The sequence below is a fragment of the Notamacropus eugenii genome, chromosome 6, assembly GCF_028372415.1.
Source record: "Notamacropus eugenii isolate mMacEug1 chromosome 6, mMacEug1.pri_v2, whole genome shotgun sequence".
NCBI lineage: Eukaryota > Metazoa > Chordata > Mammalia > Diprotodontia > Macropodidae > Notamacropus > Notamacropus eugenii.
Window position 1 is genome coordinate 304,945,720 of NC_092877.1, and position 23,033 is coordinate 304,968,752.

Genomic DNA, 23,033 nt, shown 5'->3' on the forward strand with positions numbered 1-23,033 from the left:
GTTAAAGGTGAAGAAAGCTGAGCTAGGGCATAAAAAAGAAACTTTTCACCTTTGTGTTTGATTCAGGTTTCAGATAGTTGGCAGTTCATATCACAAAACCAGAACTGCTGTTGAAAGTGTCAAGAGGCCCCCAAAGTTGAATGCACACGGAAATTGAACTACTCCATAATATGTGGAAGGGCCAGCCAGAGGAGGCTGGCAGATCTGGGCTCTCAGTCTGGTAACTTTCACGATCAATACATGTATTTTTGGGAGTTGTTTTTTGTCTTACATATATGTAGAAAGCTCTGAATAGGTGATAGATATAGAGGGAGAATGTGTGTGTGTGTATATGTGTATGTATATATGTGTGTGTGTATATATATATACATATATGAAAGAATATAAAGAATATATGTGTATATATAGTCACGTAACTAACGTAGAGGGAAGTCCCGAAGTCTGTATCTGTGTAATTCAGCTTATGATCTTATCTGGTTCATTTGTAGAATTGATGTTTGTTATTTATAAAACACATGGCAATCTTGTGAAATGACACTGGTGGTTCAGAGGGAACCAGTGACTGGCACCACTTTTAGTTCATGTGATGTCAATTAAGTGCATTTTTGTGGTGAGCTGAAATAAGTAGCTAAAAAAACGGTAAAGGGGGCACAATTTGGACATGCTTTTTAATGGACTGTTTTAGCAGGAAATTAAACAGTTATTCTTTCTCTAGCCAACCACTTATGCTGCTTATGTCTTTAGTGTCACACTGCAAGTTAGCCACTGGGAGGCTCTCTTGCCCATCAGTTTTCACCCTTAAAACCAGAGTAGCATTCTAAATGATAATGAGCCAAGCAAAAGCAACGAAGTTCTTCCCTTGTTCCAAAAAAACATTATATATGTTTAAAATCATTCAAGTAGCTTTGCACATAGTATGCACTTAGTATTTGTTGGATGAACTTGAAGTTGGCTTCCTAGTACTGTTATTGTATTTGAAGATGATACTGTTGACCTATTGAATACAGCTGTGGGAAGAGTACTAGCTTTGTACTTGGAAGACTCAGGTTAGGTTTGGTTCTGCCGTTTACTTGACTTTGAGGAAGTTATTTAACCTTTTGGGCCTCATTTTCCATATTTGTAAAATTGAAGGTGTTGGATTAGGTGGTTCTAAGATGCCTTCTAGCTCTAATTTTTTATGACCCTACTTTCAGAAGGATGCATTCTTTCAGTAGCAGATTGGTTGCACTGAGCCATCTTACCTTTCTGACCAGGAGCACACATTTTGGGTTTGCTGACTGTGGGTTTGCAAATGCAGGGTGGTCTGTATGAGGATGGAATCCATACAGCCTTGGCCTTGATAACTAAGCTAAATGTCTGCTCATTGCAAATTTAGCGTAATGAATTGAACCTTTAAAAATATCATCAAATAGACAATTTTCCCAAAAGTAATTAATATTTAGTTTTAGTTATAGATGTTCGTTGCTTTCAAGATATAACTAGAATACTGGTAGAACCTATAAGGTTCTTTCTATAAAGTACAGAACTAGAATAAAACTTTGTGGTGCAAATTGGTCATGAAATAAGACCGTGATAAATTATTTGAAGTTTACATAATTAAAATCAATCCTTTAAGTTAGATTTTAAATTCAGTTTTAAGAGTAGCTTAGTGAAATGGAGTTTGAGTTTCCTGAGCTAAACAGTTGCCTGTAATAACTTATTGCATTTACACTGAACTAAATTAAAGGCCAATGATTTGCTTTTTCAGGTTTACTTAGAAAGACTTTTAACTTATGCTGAGATTGACATTTGCCCAAGTAACTGGAAAAGAATTGTTTTGGGAGCCATTCTTCTTGCTTCCAAAGTTTGGGATGATCAGGCGGTTTGGAATGTGGACTATTGTCAGATCTTGAAAGACATTACAGTTGAGGACATGTAAGTTGTAAACTTTGTACCTTTTTCCAAATGTAAAATGAGAATTATTTACATAATATCCATTTTTAGTTTCTTAAATGATCAGAGAACCAAGAGACATGCAATCACATATATCACCTTTTCTATCTCAGAACCTGCGGCTGTATTCCATCCTGTAATTTATTCATGGGCCATTTGTCTGTTTCTCAAAAGTAGTATAACTTAGATTTTTTTGTAGTCACTTTTGATAGAACAGGAATTGAGACTGGGCCTATTTTTCATACTTCCATTTTGCTTCCTAAATCAGTTTTCCAATTGCTCTAAAAATAATTTGATGAAATTAAGATTTCACTTGCTACGAAATACTTGGAATATTATTGCAAAGCCCGTTTATCTTCTCTCTTAGTGAGGCAAGTTCTGCCCTCGAAAGAGGAAATAAGGAACCTAAGTACCTCTATTAATCAACAGATTCACTGTACGTATAAATGACATGCTGTTCATGCTTTTGGCTATGTGTTTGTTTAAACTCACACACAAAAGCCTAGACTTTTGCATGCTCTAGGTATACTGACTTGTTTCAGTGATTAAACCTCTATTAATAGACATGTTAATCCTATGAAGTACTGTATCACTACACAATTGAAATGTATTAGGGTGACAAGTATAAAAGACATCGTAATGTGCATTTATTCATGAAGTAAATCAAGTCCTGATCAGCTCATCATCCAAACATGGTGAGATTTACATTTCTATAGGCTTACCACCACATGAACAGGAAATTAATTTTGCTGGTAGGTTTAATAGGACCCAAGGTGATGGAATAAGGAAGCACAAAGCCTTGCTGACATTATAGAAACTGTCCTCAGAATGAACCAGTGATTTTGCATTGCTTTTCTTTCTCTCCAGTAAGCAAAATAGATTTTTTTTTTAAAAAAAGTCTAAACTTCTTATGATTTAACTAATAAGTTCCTTTCATTCTAGTTTTTTGTTTAATAAAGAAATAGTAAAAACCCAGCAAGGGCTGTGCAGACTTTTTTTTTTTATTTGCTGACCTCTTATCAACTTGTACCTAGCCCCAGGTTTGTATTTACTTTTAGGAAGGACTGATAACACCCTATACCTCCACCATTTTTCTTCTCTGTCCTAGTAGACTTAATACCTTGCTATGTATACAATACAGGTTCACAGAGAATTTTACTCTGAAAGGCAACAAAGGCTACTTCATAATGTTTTTTATAAATGCTCATATTTTAAATGTCAGAAAGCTTGACTTTCCATGGCATAGAGGGATTTACATCCCAAGCCTCTGATAGACCGTAAGACACAGGCCAAAATTTCCAAACTCTGCCTAGAGCATACAAATACGCTGTCCCTGCTCTGGCCATGGCTCATTTGGTGGAGTAGATTTAGTCTGACACAGATTTTATCTTTGATCTTTTTGCTTTTTTGTTGATGAAAAGACTATTTTCTTCTGTAGCACTGACCAGGCAATATGTGTTAAGATGAGCAAAAACTTGTATTGTGCCCTTTGAGGGGGAGAGGAAAAGGAGGGGTGTCCATCTCAGATCTAGTGCTACTTATTTATTTATTTAATATTTTGGAGATGAATCCTTGTTGCTTCAAGAGGCTTTTTTTTTCTTAGAGATAATAGCAGTAGCTCTTCATAGATCCATTTGTTGCCGTGGTGATATGCCTACTCCTTTTGTTGGTCTGCCTCTACTTCAATAAACCCCTTCCTGTTATCATCCTGGTGAAAATGTCTGCAGGTTCTTCAGAGCTAATAAACAGCATACATCATTCCTTTCATCTGATCACTATAGTGGGGCCTTATGAGAGTGAGAATGGAGTAGGAATCGTCCAGCTGCACTAATGGAACTCTGAAGAATGAGCCCCCTAAGTCAGCAGCCTGAGAGCACAGCAGTGCCCTAACCTTTTGCCCCCCGATATCCCCAACTGAAAGTGCTGAGATTCAAAAAGGAACATAAATAACTATATACCTTGTTGGAACATTAAGTGTATTCATCCAGCTGCTAGCCTTTATTTATTTCAAAACAGAATTTAGAACCTCCTGTGGCTTAGAATGATATTTTTAAAGGTGGACTGATAGTTTGACTAAAATTGTTGAATGTATTGTTTCTTCTCTAATCTCCTCTAGGAATGAGATGGAAAGACACTTCTTGGAGCTCTTGCAATTTAATATTAATGTTCCTGCCAGTGTTTATGCCAAATACTACTTTGACCTTCGCTCCTTAGCAGATGACAACAACTTGAGTTTTCTGCTGGAGCCCCTCAGCAAAGAGCGCGCACAGAAACTAGAGGTAAAGGATATTGGCGTTGTGCTGTACTGCAGTTTGTATTACTTAACAAAAACTGTGACTGGCTGTTTGTAATCATAGTTGGAGGTAATTAGGAATACTGAAAGCTTTTATATTAGCATATTGAAGAGTTTAACCCTTTGTCATCAGCATTTCCTGTGCTGCTTTTGTGGCTTCAGATCTACAAAGGACAAAAGTTATAGGTGCTGTCTTGGAGGTTGGTTCATAGTTCAAATGAATATATCAAAGCAAATAAATTTGAAGTTTAATTTCCTTTTAATTATTTCTTTGTCCTGAATCCTCACCAACCCTCAAAAACATGCAATCACAATTTTTTGGAATTGTATTCTGTTACATCAAGGGGTCTGTAGAACTTACTTTGGTGACTGCTTTTGACTCCGTTTCTAGATTTTATTTAAGACAGAGGTTGCTCTCTGTTCCAGCGGAGGAAATGCCTGCATTGATGTTATCTCAGTCATCGATGTTACCTAAACTGGGCTGTCTCAGATATTTCATGCAGAAAGTATTCAATTCAGCAGTCATTAAGTGCCTTTTGTGTGCATGCCTGTGATAGGCACAGAAAGATCACTGGACTTGGCATCTGAAGGAAGACCAGGGGTTGGCACTTGGCTCTGCTCCTGACTTAACTGGGGAAATTTGAACATATTACTTAACTTCTCTGACCCTCAATTTGCTCATCTTTAAACAGAGATTATTAATAATACATAATGTCTGGAGGGTCTGTGTGAATACCAAAGAAGGTAGCGTAAGTCAAGTACAGACAGCCTGGAGATACTTCTCTCAGAAGCATAAGCTTATGAGTCCAGTTGTGTACAATTATTATTGCTTGGTTTGGATTTGAGGGGTGTTTTGTGGTCCTTGGCTTTTATTTTTTTATGTTCAATTTGTTGATGAAAATTAAAATGTATTAATTAAAAACCAAAAGTTATCATCATGGGTAAAATTTAACTCTAATACCATTCAATCACATCACTTTTTTTTTTTTTTTACCTAAGCAGAGGATTGTAGTCTAAAACAGTAGATAATGATGTCATTGCTTGCTCCAAACTGTGATCTACCCTGTGGACTTTTAAGGCCCATTGGCAGAGTGTAATGTAGTAATATTATAGGCCTCCAGGTCGGAGTCACTCATCATAGGATGAAATCATTCACACTGAATGTGTCACAGTGCTCTATGAATTTATAGTTTCCATATTCTTTAGTGATATAAACCAAACCACAACCAAATAATATTTAATGTTGACTTTTTTCTAACAGAAGCTTCCTGAAACTTAGGGTCATGACCAGTTTATTTCTTAACAAAATGAACAGTTGGCATTTTACTGTCTTTAGCCATTTTTTTAAAATGTTTATTTGTTTATTTTTAGTTTCCAACATTCATTTCCACAAAATTTTGAGTTCCAAATTTTCTCCCTGCCTCTCCCCTCTCCCCACCCCATAACATCTTACATTCTGATTATCCCTTCCCTCAGTAAGCCCTCCCTTCCCTTATCCTCTTCTTCTCTCTTTCCTTATAGGGCAAAATAGGTTTCTATACCCCAATGCCTGTTTTTCTTATTTCCCACTTGTATGCAAAAACAGTTCTCAACATTCATTCCTAAAACTTTGAGTTCCTCCCTCCCCATCCATCCCCACTGAGAAGGCAAGCAATTCAGTATAGGCTGTATATGTGTAGTTTTGCAAATGACTTCCATAACAGTCATGTTGTGAAAGACTAACTATATTACCCTCCATCCTATCCTGCCCCCATTTATTCTGTTCTCTCATTTGACCTTGTCCCTCCCCTAAAGTGATTACTTCTAATTACTCCCTCCTCCCATTTGACCTCCCTTCTATCATTCCTCTCACCCCACTTGTCCCCTCTCCCCTACCCTTCTGTAGTGCAGGATATACTTTCATACCAAACTGAGTGAGCACATGTGAAGAGAGTAAGCTTCCCTTTTCTCCTCCACTGAAGAAGCTTTTTCTTGCCTCCTTGATGGTGTGATAATTTACCCCATTCTATTTCTCCTTTTCTCCTCCCAATATATTCCTCTCTCACTACTCAATTTTATTTTATATTTTTAGGTATCATCCTTTCTTATTCAATTCATCCTGTGGGTGTATGGGGTGTGTGTGTGTGTGTGTGTGCGCGCGTGCGCGCGCAATCCTTCCAACTACCCAAATACTGAGAAAAGTTACAAGCGTTATAAATATTATCTTTCCATGTAGGAATGTAAACAGTTCAACTTTAAGAAGTCATTTATGTTTTCTCTTTCCTGTTTACCTTTTCATGCTTCTCTTCATTCTTGTGTTTGAAGTCTTTAGCCATTTTTTAAAAAGAAATTTTACTTTTTTCAGTTGATGATAATATGCCTTTTCTCTCCCTCCCACTTACCAACTCCACTGAAAATGAATGGGGAAAAAAAAACTGGTAACAAATATGTGTACGTCAAACTTCCTGCACTCACTATTTCCAAAAAAAATGTCTCTGTTTGTACTCTGTTTTTAACCATTTATGAATACTTCAGCAAACCCCAACATATTCATAAGTAATATAATTATAAAGTAGCAGGACTGATTTATATGAGCCACATATGAAAATTCATCTGGTTAATTTATAACTGTATTAGTAGAGCATATAAGCCAACTTAGATTTGGAATGAGTTTTTCCTAAGAATTAGGAAGGTTTGCAGAACAAGACTTAATGAAGCATGATTATGCAGGTGAGTATCCATACATTTCATTACCTTGGACTCTCATGAACACTATTTGTGGGGTTTTCCTTGGCATGGAACTTTATTATAAGTAAAGTCACCTTTTACATGCTTTGAGTGGGTGTTTCATTTGAATCATAGGTAGACATCCTTTATTTTTAGCTTGCTCCAGTTATTAGGACAGTAATGAATTTCCCATCTAATGTGGACATCAAATCCCTTAAATTTACACAAATACACGTGAACCACTCTTAAGGGAGCAAATGAGGTTGTGATTAGCTGACTCTTTTTTAAAAACTGGGATACTTTATTTCTGACAGGTGAGAATTCGGATTTTTTCATATTCGTTTTCCATTTCTTCTCCCTAATATTCTTTACAGCAACAAAGGGCATTTTACTGTAGCTCAGGGACAGAAGCCAAAAATCCTATAGTTTCTGTTCTTACAGGAACTAACAAAGAGGGAGGGAGGCTCTGAATGTCTAAAGCCTTGATTCTCTCTGCTGCTTCTCCAGGCTATTTCCAGACTGTGTGAAGACAAATACAGAGACTTGTCCAAAGCCGCCATGAGACGCTCTTTCAGCGCTGATAATTTAGTCGGTATTCGCCGCTCTAACGCCATCCTCTCCTGAAGGAGAAGTGCGGTGCAGTGCGTCAGGAAGCCAGCATCCGTAAAGAGCGGAGGAATGCTCCCGCCCCACAAGCAGCACCGTGGTGTTCTCAGTGAGAGGAAGGGCACTGACTTCAAGGGACTCGGGGACCTGAGGATCACACTCCATAGGAAAGATGGGACCTTGTCAGAGCAGCACATTCTCCTGTCCTTTTTAATGTATCCAGAGGTGCAAAAACAAACTTTATAATGAAACCTCCTGAATCCCACCCCATACACAGATGTTTGCTTACTGTGTAGGCCTATAGCTGTGAACTATGTAAGTTTTTTTAAAAATTAGTAGTTTTAAATTTTAGCATTTAAACACTAACCATGTGATTGTAGTTAAAAGGTTCCCTCTACCTTTCCAACCACTCCAGAACCTTGCTGCAAAAATGCCTTTCAGAGTCAATGAAGTGTTAACTCTAGAATGTGGGACTCTTAAATAAAGCTTCAGGCCACTTATGAGCAGATACTTGTAGCATTGATTAGCTTGAAAGGTTTTTTTCCTCCTTACTTTGTTGCCATTAATGCTGCTTATTACTAGTAGTGATCAAATTAAGAAGCTACTGAGCAGAGTGTATGCTGGCTCTGGATCGCCATGTTATCCTAGTAAATACAGTGTGCACAGAGTCTTAAGTATTGGGTTTGTGAGCAAAGAAAATTTATATTGGGTCCATGCTGCGTGTGAATTATGGTGCTTCTCATTTGTTCCTTTTGCTCCTACTCTGAAAAATATGCAGACTATAAAATTTTTTCATGCATTTAAGGAAGTGGGTTAAAACACTTTAATCTTCCAAACATGGTGATCCAGTGACACATAATTAGTGTAATACACTGTTTGTGAAGTTTTATTTTCTGAAGCACCATTGTGCTGTTTTTACAGTGGAGTTTACAGTGCAAAATACAGTATCTTTGGTCTCCTAAAATTTCTGCTTCTAGATTTTGGAGGGTTGGAGGGAAGAAAGGGGGAAATGGTAGGGAATTGGATTCACAATGAATCTGTAATGAATTAATGAATTAGTAAAAATTGGACTCAGTGATAATAATAGATGATTATTCTGTTCCTAACATATCAGACTTATCCAAACTTTTTAAACTTTATGTGTAACTTAGATGTCATTACAGTTTTGTTCCTTCTCATTCTTAGTGTCTCAAGAGAAGACTTAATCACAAGGTCAAAATGAAACAAAACATTTTAGGTTTTTGAAAGGTGGGGAGAGGAAGATTCAGGAGATTGTTGTCCATACCAACCAAACACAAAATAGATCTGAAACATTAGAGCATATTAATAATTTTACCTGTCTTCTCCATTCTCCTTTATGTATAGATCCTAAGTATTTTGCCCAATGAACAAAACATTTCTGGTCTAGGAATCCTGTGTAATCTTCTTCCCAACATAGTGATGCTACATATTAAGCCCACAGATCTGCGTGCTGCAGGTTCCATTGTTGTCAAAGGAAAAGAGCTATATAAATGATAAATAATAGTATTTTTAATATTTCAATCTACCAGCTCCAGAAACGTGGTTTATGGAGTTTGGAGCTTGGAGCTTCAGGTATTGATTGCAATTTTATTTTGAAAAGAATGCTACAACTTCAGGTGGTTTTTCTTTCTCATGTTTATATTAAAAGAAAAGCTAATAATAAACTCTATTTTAATTAAAATGTGGTTAGTGTGTTTTGTACCCTTTTTTGGTCCTTATGAAAGCTTGACCTAGGTGTTTTAAATTCATTTTCTTTCATTCTTTGAACCTAACAGAGTGTTCCAAAAGCATTTTCAAACTTCCAGTATGTTTATTCACAAATATCCATTTGACCCATGCTTCGTTACATATAATTGGTTCTCATATTCAGACTGTATTTTACTTCTGTCATTTTGCAAAGGAACATTTTGCTATATAAATTGTGTAAAATGTGTAAGATATATCAGATAAGATCTGAAGATAGTTTGGTGTACATTTTTCTTTAAAGAAGTTGAAAGAATGCCTTATGAGATATGAGCATCTGCATGGAATCGAGAGGCTGCCTAGTAGTACGGCTCCCTTATTTTAAAGATGCACATAATGAGACTCGGAAGTCAAATGCCTTGTCTAATCAAGGGCCCTCCAAGTCCAGCCATCTTTCTACCCCCAGCTGCTGTGGTTTGACTGAGACATCTTCACAGTCTCCCCTCCCACCAAGGCCATTAGAATGTACTACTGGATCAGTAATAAAGAACTGGCATTTTAATGATTAGATCCTTTATGTTGCATGTCACTGTTAACTCCAACATTGTGATAGGCTAGTGGCATAGCAGATAGGATTGTAGGCTTGCATGTCATAAGATCCAAGCTCAGATTCTGCTTTTGATAGTTGTATGACCATCAGCAAGCCTCCAAACTTGTGGGATCTTCAGTTTATCTGTAAAATTGTGATAATATGATAGTTCCTGCCTCACAAGCTTTTTGAGAGGTTCAAATGAAACCTGGAGAAGTACTTTGCAAACTCTCTATAGAATTAGATAAATGTGGTGGTTGTTAACATAGCGTTAACCTATGGGGGGAGATGAATGAGCTCCATGAATTATCTGATGTCAGTGTTAAGGCTAAGAATTGGTTTTGAAAGATTAATTAGTTTTCAAGGTGTAGAATTGTTCATGAATCAAAGGTTTAAAATAGTCCTGGAAATCATGAATTTTAGAAAGGCCATTCTACTATAACAGGAATGGTGAAAAACCATCAAGAAATTTCCCTTAACCCTGCCCTAAAGAAATTGATATTTCTGTGTTTCAGTCCCCAAAATTCTATTTTAAACTATACTTAGGATATGAAAAATTGACAATAGCAAGCACTAGATTTATTTTACATAGTGTTCTCTCATACTCGGGGCAGGGGAGAGGGTTATAAAAGGGTCATGTACCCAGGAAGTACACAGGTGGAAGAGGTTGAATTTCCTTTTAAAGTCTCCTTGGGAGATTTAGGATATTTTTTAGAGCTGTTTAGTTTAAAAAATTATCACTAAATTATGATATTCTGCCTTCTTGCTTGGTGCTTAGGGTGGCTGAAGACAAGTCTGTGAATCAACAGCTGACGTAGCTGGACCTCATATGAATGATAAATGATAAATCTGACCAATTTCCACTCTACTGTTATGTTTTTAAAAACCTCATTAATTCATGATATCTGTACCATTAAAACTGCAAAATCAAACAAGTGATTGATATTCCAGTACTCAGACTCCGATTTGATGCTGTTTTTCATAGTATAGAATTATGGATTAGTCTGACCATTTTAGGTTTTAGATTTCCAGTGACTAGGAGAGTAAAGATAAATAATTACATGTAATCCAAATACACGTTAAGTCCAAGGGAAAGGGGATGACCAAGGTCAGGTAGGCATTAGCATAAGTAGCACTCTAACTGAAAGTGTGTCATTTAATAATGTGGCATTTTATCTCTCTTTTGCTTCATTTCTCAACAGGAACCGAACCATTTCCCGAAATGGATTAGTAAAGGTTTGGGTAAGTGGGCTCTAGCATATGATTACAACTGTACAAAAGGGCAACCCAAGAGGTCAGCCTCATGTCATAGCTGGAGAAGACACTGTAGTATCTTCCTGCGTGTTCCAAGGTTTTGTAGCTGGGAAATGTACGATGAAGTACAAATCTCAGGAACATTCTTCTGTGAGATGGATGTGCCTATAATCCCCCAAAATATGATTTTGTGAAAATGGTTGTTACTGAGATGTCCTCATATTTCTGGGCAGCCTGAGTTCCATGAGAACAATTCAAACCCAGGATTGTAATCACTTGAAAAAAAGGACAGGCAAAACAGGACCGTTCCCACTTCAAACCCAAGTGTTCCCATTGTCAAGAACTTGCATATCACCATTAGCTGGGCAAGGTGACAAACAAGTGTCTGATTTATTCTCATGTTTTAGGCCCTTGGAGGGGAAGCTCAGTTAACATGTCCAGCCTATGTTGCTACTAAAAGAAGTTCTCACCTGGCCCTTCTTCCTAACCACATTAAGAAAAAAGTTTTGATTTGTTCTCTGACCCCAGAGCTGCATTCTTGAATACACAGCGACCTGGCTGGAATTGCCTGAGTGAAGTGCTAGTTTCTAGGCTTAATCTTTAGATGAAACCCAAAATCTATCAACAAGCTAAGGATTAAATTATTAAATATTCTGCCTACCACTTCCTGACGCTGCTTGGCCTGGCCCTTCCCTTAGCTCACAGGCACAATCTGTTTGGTTTCTAAGGCGATTTCAAGTGAAAACTATTTAAAGTGGCTTTGGCAGGTGAGAGAACAAGGACTTCAGAGTTGGCATAAATGTCAAGAACACCTGTTTGTGATTTAGGCTCTGGGCATCAGGAAGGCCATCTGGGAAACTAGAGTTGTAAAGAAATTGCAAGATAAGACTTTGCAGATAAATGGAGTATTGCTAAGAAAACTTTGCAAACAATGAAATGGAATAATTGATTACTTTAAATCTGATCAGAATATTACTAATTTTGAGCATGAGATTAAGAAAATTTATTGGTGCCTGTGGAACCACTTAAGGTGTAAATTATAGGGCAAAATACAGGGTAACTAGTATCTACTGCAAGACACCTCGGTTAAAAATCATTAAGAAGGTGCACAAATTTGTACTGCACAATTCTGTAATGTACACATTATTGGACTTACTTTTAAAATTAGAGTTCTTTTCTGTGAAGTATCTTATGTTTTCATTTGTTATCAGCAGCTGCCATCCACCCTCATTCTACCACCTTCTCACACACAGCCCCCTTTGTGGCTTCCTAGAACTCAGGCTTCTTGGTTCTTACCACAAATTCCTCTCATTCTCCATCTTGCTTCCCACTCTATATAGTTGGTTGGTGCCCTTCTCACTTCACCTGACTCCTTTGCCCTTGTAGCCATCCATTGGCCACTGGGCCAATGCTGATTCACTCGTTAGTCCTCTTGTCCAAATTTCCTGCTACTGGGTCCCAGAGGATGCTGAGAAAAGGTTCAGTCATGCTGTCCAGCTTGCTTACACCCTTGCCCTACTATCTAACAGTTCTGATAGGCTGATAAACTCCCCGCGTTGATGCTAATACATCTGCTCCATCACTTGAGGCAAGTGATCTCCATTGAAAAGATGGGAAGCCACCCAAGGGGAAAGTTCTCCCGTCTGCAAGACAGTGGGGAGAAGCCTGGATCTTCCCAGCTTGTCATCTTTACTACCTGTGTAACTTGGGGCAAATCATCTCACCTCTTTAAGGACTACATTTTCCAATCTGTAAAATGAGGGGAGTGAACTACATGACCTCAAGTTACCTTCCAGCTCAAGAAATGATTCTCTGCTGTATCCTCATCCCTAATTTAACATATCTGTTGCTACCACTGTCCCCTTGCCCTTTCCGCATTTCAAAGATCTGTTCTTCACTCTACAGCTAACCTCTTCCAACTACCGAACGAATGTTCTCCCCAATTCAACCCTAACTTCTGAAGAAGCTTAGTCCTACATTCGTTGTTTTCTTCTCTTCCACCTTAACTGATCTCCCTGTGTGGTTTCCCCAATCTTGATAAAAGCTCAGTTATACTGCTGAACTCCCTCTAGTCACTACTATACTGACACATTCCAACCAGTGTGGCTCCCATCCATGATGTTTCTATTTCCTTACCCACTTCTCTGTGGCAGTCTGGCTTCCATTTGCCACCTCTCTGCTTGCATTTCAGGAAGTTTGTAGTAATGTTCTTGCAAGTTGAAACAGCCCTTTCTCTAATTCTCTGCTGAATTTGTCACTGTGGACCATTCTTTCCTTGAAACTTTTACCTTAGCATTGCACATTCTTCTTCCCCTTTTCTCCCTGAACTCACACATTGGATCCTCCTCCTCATCCCTTAACTGTGAGCATTTTCTAGCTTTGTCCTTCTGGTCTGTACTCTGCCTTAGAGAACTCAGCTGTCTTCCAGGCATTAACTATCACCCCTGCATATGACTTCCTGTTCTATCACTAGTCATGTAGAATACTTCAATTTCAAAACTGGAAAGGACCTTATTAAAGCTTCTTTCTCTGTGCCCCCTCCCTGCCGAGTCTAATGACATTTTCCAAATGCTTACTGAACTTCAATGTCTTGTAATTATTTCAAAATGAAGATGTTGAAAACCAACCCATCTTCCCCTCTAAACATCTAATTACTTGATCATTTTCCAATCACTTGGGCTCAAAATGGACTTTTTGCTCATCTTTCCTTCACCTTCCATGTCTACTTAGTCACTTCTCATTTTTTTTCCCTTTGGAATGCTTCTCATGTGCCCCTTCCTTTTCTGTCACAGAAATGCATCTGTCCAAATATAGGTTTTCTTTCTTTCATACCCACCCTGCACGTGACCATCAGACTCCAATTAAACATCACTCCTTGGAAATCACTAATAGCTGTGTACTCACCCAGGATTAATAGCCTAGCTTTATCAATCTAGCCAACATTGTCCTTCAGCTTTATAGTCCTCTATATTTCTCTGATATCTCTGTGACCTTAATTAGACAAGCCCCATCTCTCCTCCATCAGTTTCCTTATCTGTAAAATTTAACGGTTGGACTAGATGATCTGCTCTCCCTCCCAGCTCTAAATTGTATGTATCCATGAGCAGACTTGCCTCTCCTACCATAATGTTGCATATGCATTTCTCCCTGCCCTTTCCTACTGTTGTTTGTCCAAATCCTACTCCTTCATTACGATTCAGCCCAAAGATCATCATCTTTCTCCTTTACCAGCCTTCCTACACCTTTTCTTGCCTACATCAATTGCCTTCTTTTCTGGACTATTTTACTTAAGCTGGTACCCTACCTTTCCAGTCATACCTTTCATCCCACCACAGACTCTTAGATCCAGTGACATGGGCCTTCCTGGCTGTTCCGCCAACAAGACACTCTCATTTGCTTTTGGGCATTCTCTCTGGCTGTCTCCCATGCCAGGAATACTTGTCTTCTCATTTCCACCCACTGGCTTCCTTAAATGACAGCTAAAATATCACTTTAAGGAAGCCTTTCCTAATCTAGTACCTGCCTTCTACTACTATTTCCTGCTTGTCCTGTGTATGGCTTGTTTGCATGTTATTTCTCCCATTAACTTTGGAGCTCCTTGAGGTCAGGGATTGTCCTTTGCCTATTTTGTGCCCACAGTGCCTGGCACAGAGTAGGTATTTAATATACCTTGATTGATGACTATAATGCCGCATTAGCTCTTTTGATATTCATACATGTCCTGTTTGTTCTGCCTCACAAATTAGATTCTAAGCTCCCTGAGCACAGTATGTTTTATACTTATTACAGTGCCCCAAAGTCAGAGTACAGCTTTAAACTTTACTGGCTTAGGACTTAATAAACATTTAATAGATTAAAGCTGTATCAAGACTTTTGGGACATATTATAATCCACACAGCAACTAGCATGAGAAATACTTGGTACATATTTGATTGCAGAAACACCTGCCTTCTCTCCAACACCTCCAGTGCCACAAAGAATCATAGGAGGAAAACTTTGCAATAATCCCAGCACTAGAATGGCTTCGTGGTTTTGTGAGATTTTTTTAAACCCCACGAGACTTGACTCAGCTGGTGGAAAGTAATTCGAGTCTCCACTGAGGTAGCTGTGCCAGTTAACAAAGAGGTACCATCTTCATTCTTCCTTGGCATAGCTCTTCCCATGAATTGGTACTAGCTTTTGGTTTATGGATCTGTGTGCTCTCTGTCCCCCTTTACTCAGATTCCTCCTTGGACCTTGATTTAAGCCATATCTCTTGTTCCTAGACTGGCAAAGTAAATAAGCTTTTGCACTCATCCATTGTCAGGTATTTTCAACATTTTCCAGCTTACTGTTGCCCTGAATAAATAAATATACATATTTATTTATATATATATTATAGCAGAAATAAAGTTAGAAGCCTTATTTGTCATGAACATGTGGATTTTTTTAATATTAAGGATTCTTAAGAAACATCATTGGGGTTTTGAGCCTTGATACTTTCATGTCAGTAAGTTTTTAAATACTTCTTAGGGACAACCTAGTTCTACTTCTAGATTCACCATGAGTGTCAGAAGAAAATTGAGAATTCAGGCCATTTTTGAGGAAGAATGCCCCACTGATTTTCCTAGAAGGCCCTATCTCCCAAGGAAAGGAGAAAACTCATTTCCACAGCATCTTCTCATTTTTTCCCCATTGCTTTAATGGTTTTTATTTTGATCTACATTAATCAGGAACAAAGAAAAAAATAGACATTTCTTTGTTTTCTCATAAATAACTAATCTCCATAATTTTATAAAATCTCAGATGATTTTACCTTTTCACAAATATAGACAAAAAAATTTTAAGTAACAAAGTCAGCATAAGTGTCTGCAGACTAAACATAACATAAAACTGTTTTGTCTACTGACTCCAGGGCACAAAATACAGCCACTCGCTATGCAGTGGGATTCAGAATTATACTCAAGTTAATAACTTATGGATCCAAGTTGATTGTCTTCAGTGTAGAACTCCCACTGCCAGAGATAAGTGGTCCCCGTTCACTAGGATGTGATTTGTCAGGATGCTAGTTACTGTATTGCAATGAAATAGGCACTATCCAAGTTACATAGCTATTAAAGAAATTATTAATGCCCTGGACTCAACTAACTACTGACTCAGTGTTTGCCTCATTTGGCTCAGTAATTAATTCACCTGCACCAAACCCGTATCAAAGGTCACTAAATCTCTCATATATATAATATATATTTATATTATGTATATATGTATACATATACACACACAACCACGAAACAAAATTACATTTACATAGTTTGTAACAATATCTGTCTCAAAAGACGTACCATACACTGTTGGTTAAAATGGATCCATATCAGTGGAATCTCCCCTCCTATTCTGCTCTTCTCTCATCCTCTTAGTTCCTTGGGGTAGCTGTTTGAACCCATAACCCTGTTTTCTTCAAACTTTTGTTAAGTTTGGCTTTCAACTGCCTTCTTTTGGAGTAGGCCAGTTGCTATGTCCCAGTCTGTCTGAAAATTAGGAAAGACTAGCAGAGATCAGGGCCAGGGTCCCTCACTCCTCTGACTCCTGTCCAGAGGTGTGAGGTGTGTGTTGTTTACAGTCCTGATTTATATACATATTCTGATTGTGTCGAGATGTTCAAAGTTTCTTCCTTTCTGCCTTTTACTCCTTCTATAGAAAACAAAAGTAAACAAGGCCCTTTCAAGGTTCAGGTAGCAGTTAATTAAAAACATACAAGTTAGATTTCTTAGCTTTGGGATTCTCATTCCAGGCATGAGAATGCTATTAAGGTCCTTATGTGTGAATCAGGAGGCTTTTTCTCTCCTAGCAGCCAGTGGTACAATGAGTGCAGCCCTGGCTCAGTGTATTATGATGAATGTCCCACTTTGTAAACACACAGACACAATTGGGAGACAAGTTCCCAGAATCCATAGAAAGGGGAAAGAGCTTTGTATAGATGACAAACCAAGAAGGCACCTCCTCCTAGTAATTTAGACAATTTCAGACTGATAATACAGTATAAATAATTTAAATTCAATAGGCTTCCTGAAAACCTGTCACCTTAATTAAATACATGGGTCATTAAAGTGAAAATTCTGCCCCTCTAAGATCTCTGATTTATAGTGCTTCGACTTGAACTAAGGAAAGGCTGCTGGGTATAGCTGGGCTTAAACAGAAAACATCGGGTCTCCTGTGGTAAAGGAGTCTGCCAGCCTAGGTAAGTGACTCAAACATCCATCTGGGTCTAAAGCAGAGGTGATGTGGAGGGGATGGCTACATGGTGTCACAAGGAATGGATTTGAAAAGTAGTGACAGCATAACACCTGGGAAAGGCATGTAAGGTTTTGCTCTTAAAAGACAAAAGCTAACAAGTTTTTAAGGCAGCTAGCAAAGGATAAGGATGTGTGGCTTTAGGGGGTAGGAGAATTCATCTAAAAGCAGCAATACTCTTACCTGTCCATGAAAGTGCAAAGAATGAGGAATTTAACCCTAGAAGTACTGCCTGGCTTCAAAGATGTTTTGTCCTCACCTACAGTGGTAACCTGTTTTCATTTACTAAAACATAGATTAAAACAAAAAACCTAGCAAACCTGCCTGCCTTTGGCATTTTTGCAAACAACAGATTTTTTTCATTTTCTCCACCTCATTCCACAACCTACATTCCTATACAGAAAATCCAAAATTACAAAAGGCCAACCCAAATTGGAGACAATTTTAACTAAAGGCTAATGTATACTGTGGGAAATGAAACTGACCAGGTGCAGGGAGGAAATTCCAACAGTCGATGAAAAGTACTTCCTCCGTGTAATTATGAAAAGGTTTTTGACTCTAAAGGGAAATACTCTCCAAAAGAATCCAGGATGAGGATCTCAAAGCAAAGAGAGAAAAGTACGCAGCAATGCCACTCCCTCCCTGCACCCACCCACCCCCAAATCCCCAAACTTTCTGTGGCTACAGCTTTTTCATTCTGAGATCTAGTCCACGCTATTCAGGAACTAGGTTACACTCTGAGCCCTTCGATTCTCATCTCTGTTTTCCGGAAGTAAGAACACCTGTATAGACTCGGGAGCTAGCACCTAATGACTGACCTTATCACATGAAAATTGTGTTTGGTGCCTCAGAAAAATGTGATCTCACTACAAGAATTCATTTATTCTGAGGACCGACTTAGGGGTCTGGAAATCACATTTTTCCTAAGGATATTTTTGGAATTCCCTTCCTATCTACCAACCCCATGTTTTACCCAGGCAAAACCCATCCATCTACATTTGTTCCTTAGGGACTGCATTTCTCAGTGCTTGGGGCTGAGGAAGAAAAACATGCCTTGGCATACATTTCTTCACTTTACCAATGTGTATATGTAATGTTAGTGCAAATAATAACTGAATGGCCTAGGCCTCCCATATTAGAATTTGCTTCCTAGACAACTTGAATAAATTTTCATTGCTTTGGGTATTCAGTTTGCTCTAGTTAAGCTCTCACGAAGTCCTGTCTGAAAAAAAAATCATGAGAGGTCTCCCGGCCTCCTCTGCTTAATAACCTCGATGGCTTTTGATCAGAGATTAATTAGATTGGGAAAGCAAATATAGACTTTTTAAACTGCCAAGGGACAGTATACCTGCAAAAGTATACACTCGTTTGTTCTCTCCTTACCAGACAAAACTATTTTAGATGAGTATTGGGAGAAGCTTGCTGGGGCAGTAGCTGCCCAACAAGCTACGCAGCAAAGACTAGTGGAGTCTGAAAGACACAGAGGTCATAAATTAGCTATTCACTGGGACCCAGGCAGCTCCGAAACCAATTGGCCTTAAACTTGTCCCAAAGTCGGGGCGTTTATTTTTTTTTTTAAAGTTCTTCTCTAGCTCCTCACCCCTGGATTTCCAAATTTCTAAAGACCACGGAAGGTAGGACTGCATTCTTTAGGGACCTAAACTGTTAAGTGCCTCCAGCGGAACAAGGGGGGAGGAGGAGGTGGTTGAGGAGAAAGAGATAACTTAAACTGCAGTGCTCATTGTAAACGAACGAGAAGACTCAGACCAGGAGAGAGGCAAAAGGACCCTGGTATACCACAAGCGTCAATGTTAAGACTATCCTAGCCACGACCCCCCAGGTTAACAAATAGTATTCTGGTAATGCATTTAGGGAGGGCCAGATGGAGGTGTTTGTTTAGATCACTGTGACAAAGAAAAACGCGTATGAATATATTTTTTAAAATATTTCTCCCACTCCTCGCCCTAAAATTCTAAAAAGATTAAGCCGTACTTTCTATGTGGCAACCACCAAACTAAGTACTTCCAGAAGTAGGTAAATTATTTAACTTTTCCTGGCATTAGGCAAATTTTCCTTTTAAGTGAGGAGGACACTTGAGTTTAAGTTCCTCCCACTCAACCAACAGCTAACAGGTTTCACAAAGCTTGAAATACAACTCAGCCAATCTAGTCTCCATGCCTGCCAAAGTGTGCAGCAGATAGTTTAAGGGAACTACCAGAACCAAAATTTCTAATCCTAGAGACTGGGATGTAGCAGTCAAGCTCGAGAAAAGTTGCCTTATCTCCCCTCCCCACAGCCTTGTCACTTTGGAAGACCCTAAATACATGCACTTCGATAGAATTTCGCACTTTCCCAGTTTCGAGGAACATCTAGCCATGCAAAACAAACATGAGATAGCCTTAAAGACAACACTGTACTGGTGTGGATTGGAGACAGGCCTTTTGGCCCCACCGCTCCAGTGCACTTACCCGGTGCACATTAAAACACACACACACACACACACATCTTTTTCAGGGCATAACAGGCTACAAACAAGTTCATAAAAAAGAGATACAGTTGATCTTAATTATAATGCCCCGTCTCCGAATCTTGAAGCCGGCCCTCCCCCCTCCCCAAAGCCAAGGCAGGATCCATTGCCAAAAAGCAACTTGTACCCATCCAGGATTGAAAAGGAGAATATTTTTTTTAAAATTATATTAAAAAAATAATATTTTAAAACGAGATTCCCTCAGAAGTCCCGGGACTATCTTTCTTGTTTTCCACCTCCAAATTGTCTCCTCTCCCTCCTCCCAAATTCCGAAGTGAAGCAGCAGCAGCAGCAGCACCAAGAAGTCAAAACAAATGACCTGTTAAAAAGCTACCAGAATCAGCTGTTCAGAACAAGTCCCCCACGGCCCGCCATTCCGTGCCTCCAGCCCGGCTCCGCTACACGTGAGACAGGGACACCTGCTTGTGGTAGGCGGGCGCCCCTGGACAGGGGGCCGCAGTCCTGCAGCCCGTCAGGGCGGCGCTGGCCTCCGCGTAGTCCCGGGCGGCCGTGGCCCCGCCCGCCTTGTGGCCCCGCCGCGGGCGGCAGCAGCAGCGGCTGGTGAAGCGTCGCCAGGACTCCACCGTCTTCCCGGACCAGATCCAGACCCCCGAGGTGATGCCCACGAGCAGGCACATTAAGTACTTGAGCATGAGCACCCAGTACTCCGGCTTGGCCCGGGGCTGCCCGGGCTCCCCCGCGGGGCACGGGCAGGTGATGGCCCGCTCCCAGTTCTCGCGGGAGTGCTGCTCGTACAGGTAGCAGGCCACCACGATGCTGGCAGGCACGGTGTACAGCACAGTGAAAAGGCCGATGCGGATCATCAGCTTCTCCAGCTTGTCCGTCTTGGTGCCTCCCTGCTTGATGACGCTGCGGATGCGGAAGAGGGACACGAAACCCGCCAGCAGGAACAGCGTGCCCGTGAGCAAGTAGACCACGAGCGGGGCCAGCACGAAGCCCCGCAGGTAGTCCAGGTTCTGGTTGCCCACATAGCAGATGCCGGCCACGGGGTCGCCGTCCACGGCGCTCAGGGCCAGCACGGCGATGGATTTGACGCTGGGGATGAGCCAGGCGGCCAGGTGGAAGTACTGCGAGTAGCCGGCGATGGCCTCGTTGCCCCACTTCATGCCGGCCGCCAGGAACCAGGTGAAGGAGAGGATGACCCACCAGATGGAGCTGGCCATGCCGAAGAAGTAGACGAGCAGGAAGACCACGGTGCAGAGCGCCGGCCCGGTGGTCTCGTAGTGGATGTGGCTGTGCTCACGGTTGCAGGCCACGCTGGCGTGGCCCATGCCCAGGCGCACGAGGAAGCCCAGTGACACGAAGAGGTAGCACGCCGACAGGAAGATGATCGAGCGCTCGGGGTAGCGAAAGCGCTCCATGTCGATGAGGAAAGTGGCCACCGTGGTGGAGGTGGAGACGAAGCAGAGCACGGACCACAAGCTGATCCAGAAGGTGGCAAAGGTGCGCTCATCAGGGCTGAAAGTGGGCTGGTAGCAGGGCACCGCGCAGTTCAGCACCCGGCCCGTGCGCACCTTGTTGAAGAGCGGGTGCGTTTCCTTCACGATGGGCACGTAAGGATCCCGACACTTGCAGGCGCCGCACTCCCCGCCAGAGGACGCCGAGCTGCGCGGGGCCGGCAGCGTGGGTTTAGCCGGGAAGGGCCGCGGCGGGGCCGTGGTGGCTTCGCTGCGGTTATAGTCCATGCACAGGGTCTCGGCGTCCCCCAGTACCGGGAGGCGGTCGCAATTCATGCGCTCCGGCCAGGCGAAGCCGTACTGGCGCATGAGCGGGGAGCAGCCGGCCTTGGCTCGCTCGCACACCGAGCGGCAGGGAGGCAGGGGCTTGGGGTAGTCGGGCAGGCAGATGGGCGTGTACATGGAGCACAGGAAGAAGCGCAGGTCCGGCGAGCAGTGGATTTCCACCAGCGGCCAGAACTGGTGCACCTCCAGCCCAGCCTCGTCCTGGGTGTCGTGGTTGAATTGGTTGGGCATGTGCGTCAGGTTGTAGCCGATGCCCCTGCACATGGGCACCGTGATTTCCTGGCACACTAGGGCCTTGGAGGAGGCCTCTGCCCGCCCCGCCAGCTGCCCCAGGAGCGGCAGCAACAGCAGCCACAGCAGTGGCGGTGGCGTCAGCGGCCCCGGCAGCCCAGGCGGCGAGTCCGGGTCAGGGAGAGCCATCTCTGCCCCGCTCCCGAGTCACCCCAGCTCTCCGTCCCCCTTTCTCCTTCACCAGAGCTCCCAGGAAACAAGACTGGCAGCAGAAACGGGAACAGTTTTTCTCAGTCCCGAGTAAGGCTGCCTTCTTCAGTCTTTCAACCTGTTGGTTGGCTTCCCTTTTATGAAATCCCTCCCAAGACAAGCTGCCACGAAGCGGCTCCGGCGCCGCTGGCTGGGCTTCAGCTCCGAGCCGGCGCCGCTCCGGGGATGGGAGTGTGGAGCCAATTCCGGCAGCAGTGATCTTAAAACAATAATCACAAACACAGACAGACACTCGTTATTAAAGAAAGGAAAGCTATGAACAAGTTCAGCCGTCCCTTAAATCCAGGAGTCCAACTCCCCCGCCTTCCTCTGGGTTCAGGGCCAGACCAATACGAGGCCCCCCAACCTTACACCCCTTCCTCCCCCTGGAGAACGGACGCAACGAGAATCAGGCTCAGGACTGGGCTGGGCTGGGGTGGAGTAGACTGGGGGCCCGCGACCAAGCAACTCTCACCTCCTGGAACCGTGGGCAGACCTCGGCCCGGCTACCTGCGGTCCTGGATCCGGGATACTTCGCTGAAAACCACGAAAGGAGATTCAAAGCTGCGCCTGACCCAGGGAGGTTCTTTGAGGTTGCAAAGTTAGGCAGCGATGGAACGGAAGCCAGCGGCGGCACATGGCAGCGGGTGTGCGCGGTAGGGCAGGGAAGGGGGACCGGCTGGGCTCTGGACGCCCGCGGGGGCCGGTCACTCCCCTTCTCCTACGCCTCCGTGTCCTCCTCCTCCTCCCCGGCCTGCAGCTCCCAGCATGATGGGCAGGCAGGGGGCGGGGCGCAAGGCTGCGGGCTCCCCGGACCCCGCTCTGGGCTACTTCACCTGGAAGGGGAGAGGTGGCTGGAAGAGGAACAGGGATGAGGGCTGTGTCCGCAGTCCGTGCTCGCACCCGGGG

At 41.9% G+C, this 23,033-nt stretch overlaps 2 protein-coding genes across 3 annotated transcripts in view; one reads left to right on the forward strand and one right to left on the reverse strand.

Moving 5' to 3' along the window:
- CCNYL1 (cyclin Y like 1) overlaps positions 1-9,239 on the forward strand; it is a 77,984-nt gene extending 68,745 nt beyond the window's left edge. For both annotated transcript variants that reach the window (XM_072617407.1, XM_072617406.1), the window contains 3 exons: positions 1,748-1,914; positions 4,049-4,211; positions 7,439-9,239. In XM_072617407.1, coding sequence (XP_072473508.1) covers positions 1,748-1,914; positions 4,049-4,211; positions 7,439-7,555 — 447 coding nt within the window. In that variant the 3' untranslated portion in view covers positions 7,556-9,239. The remainder of the gene's footprint in view (positions 1-1,747; positions 1,915-4,048; positions 4,212-7,438) is intronic.
- Positions 9,240-9,348: 109 nt separating this feature from the next.
- FZD5 (frizzled class receptor 5) lies at positions 9,349-22,721 on the reverse strand. The gene is made up of 2 exons (XM_072617405.1): positions 22,600-22,721; positions 9,349-22,344 (listed from the first exon to the last, which is right to left on the reverse strand). Exon 2 carries the CDS (start codon positions 22,062-22,064, stop codon positions 20,280-20,282), a length of 1,785 nt encoding a protein of 594 aa, XP_072473506.1. The 5' UTR covers positions 22,065-22,344; positions 22,600-22,721; the 3' UTR covers positions 9,349-20,279.
- Between the last annotated feature and the right edge of the window lie 312 nt (positions 22,722-23,033).

What these genes read in the sequence shown, in the direction of transcription:
- FZD5 (XM_072617405.1), bottom strand. Translation starts at nt 22,064, where the DNA reads ATGGCTCTCCCTGACCCGGACTCGCCGCCTGGGCTGCCGGGGCCGCTG.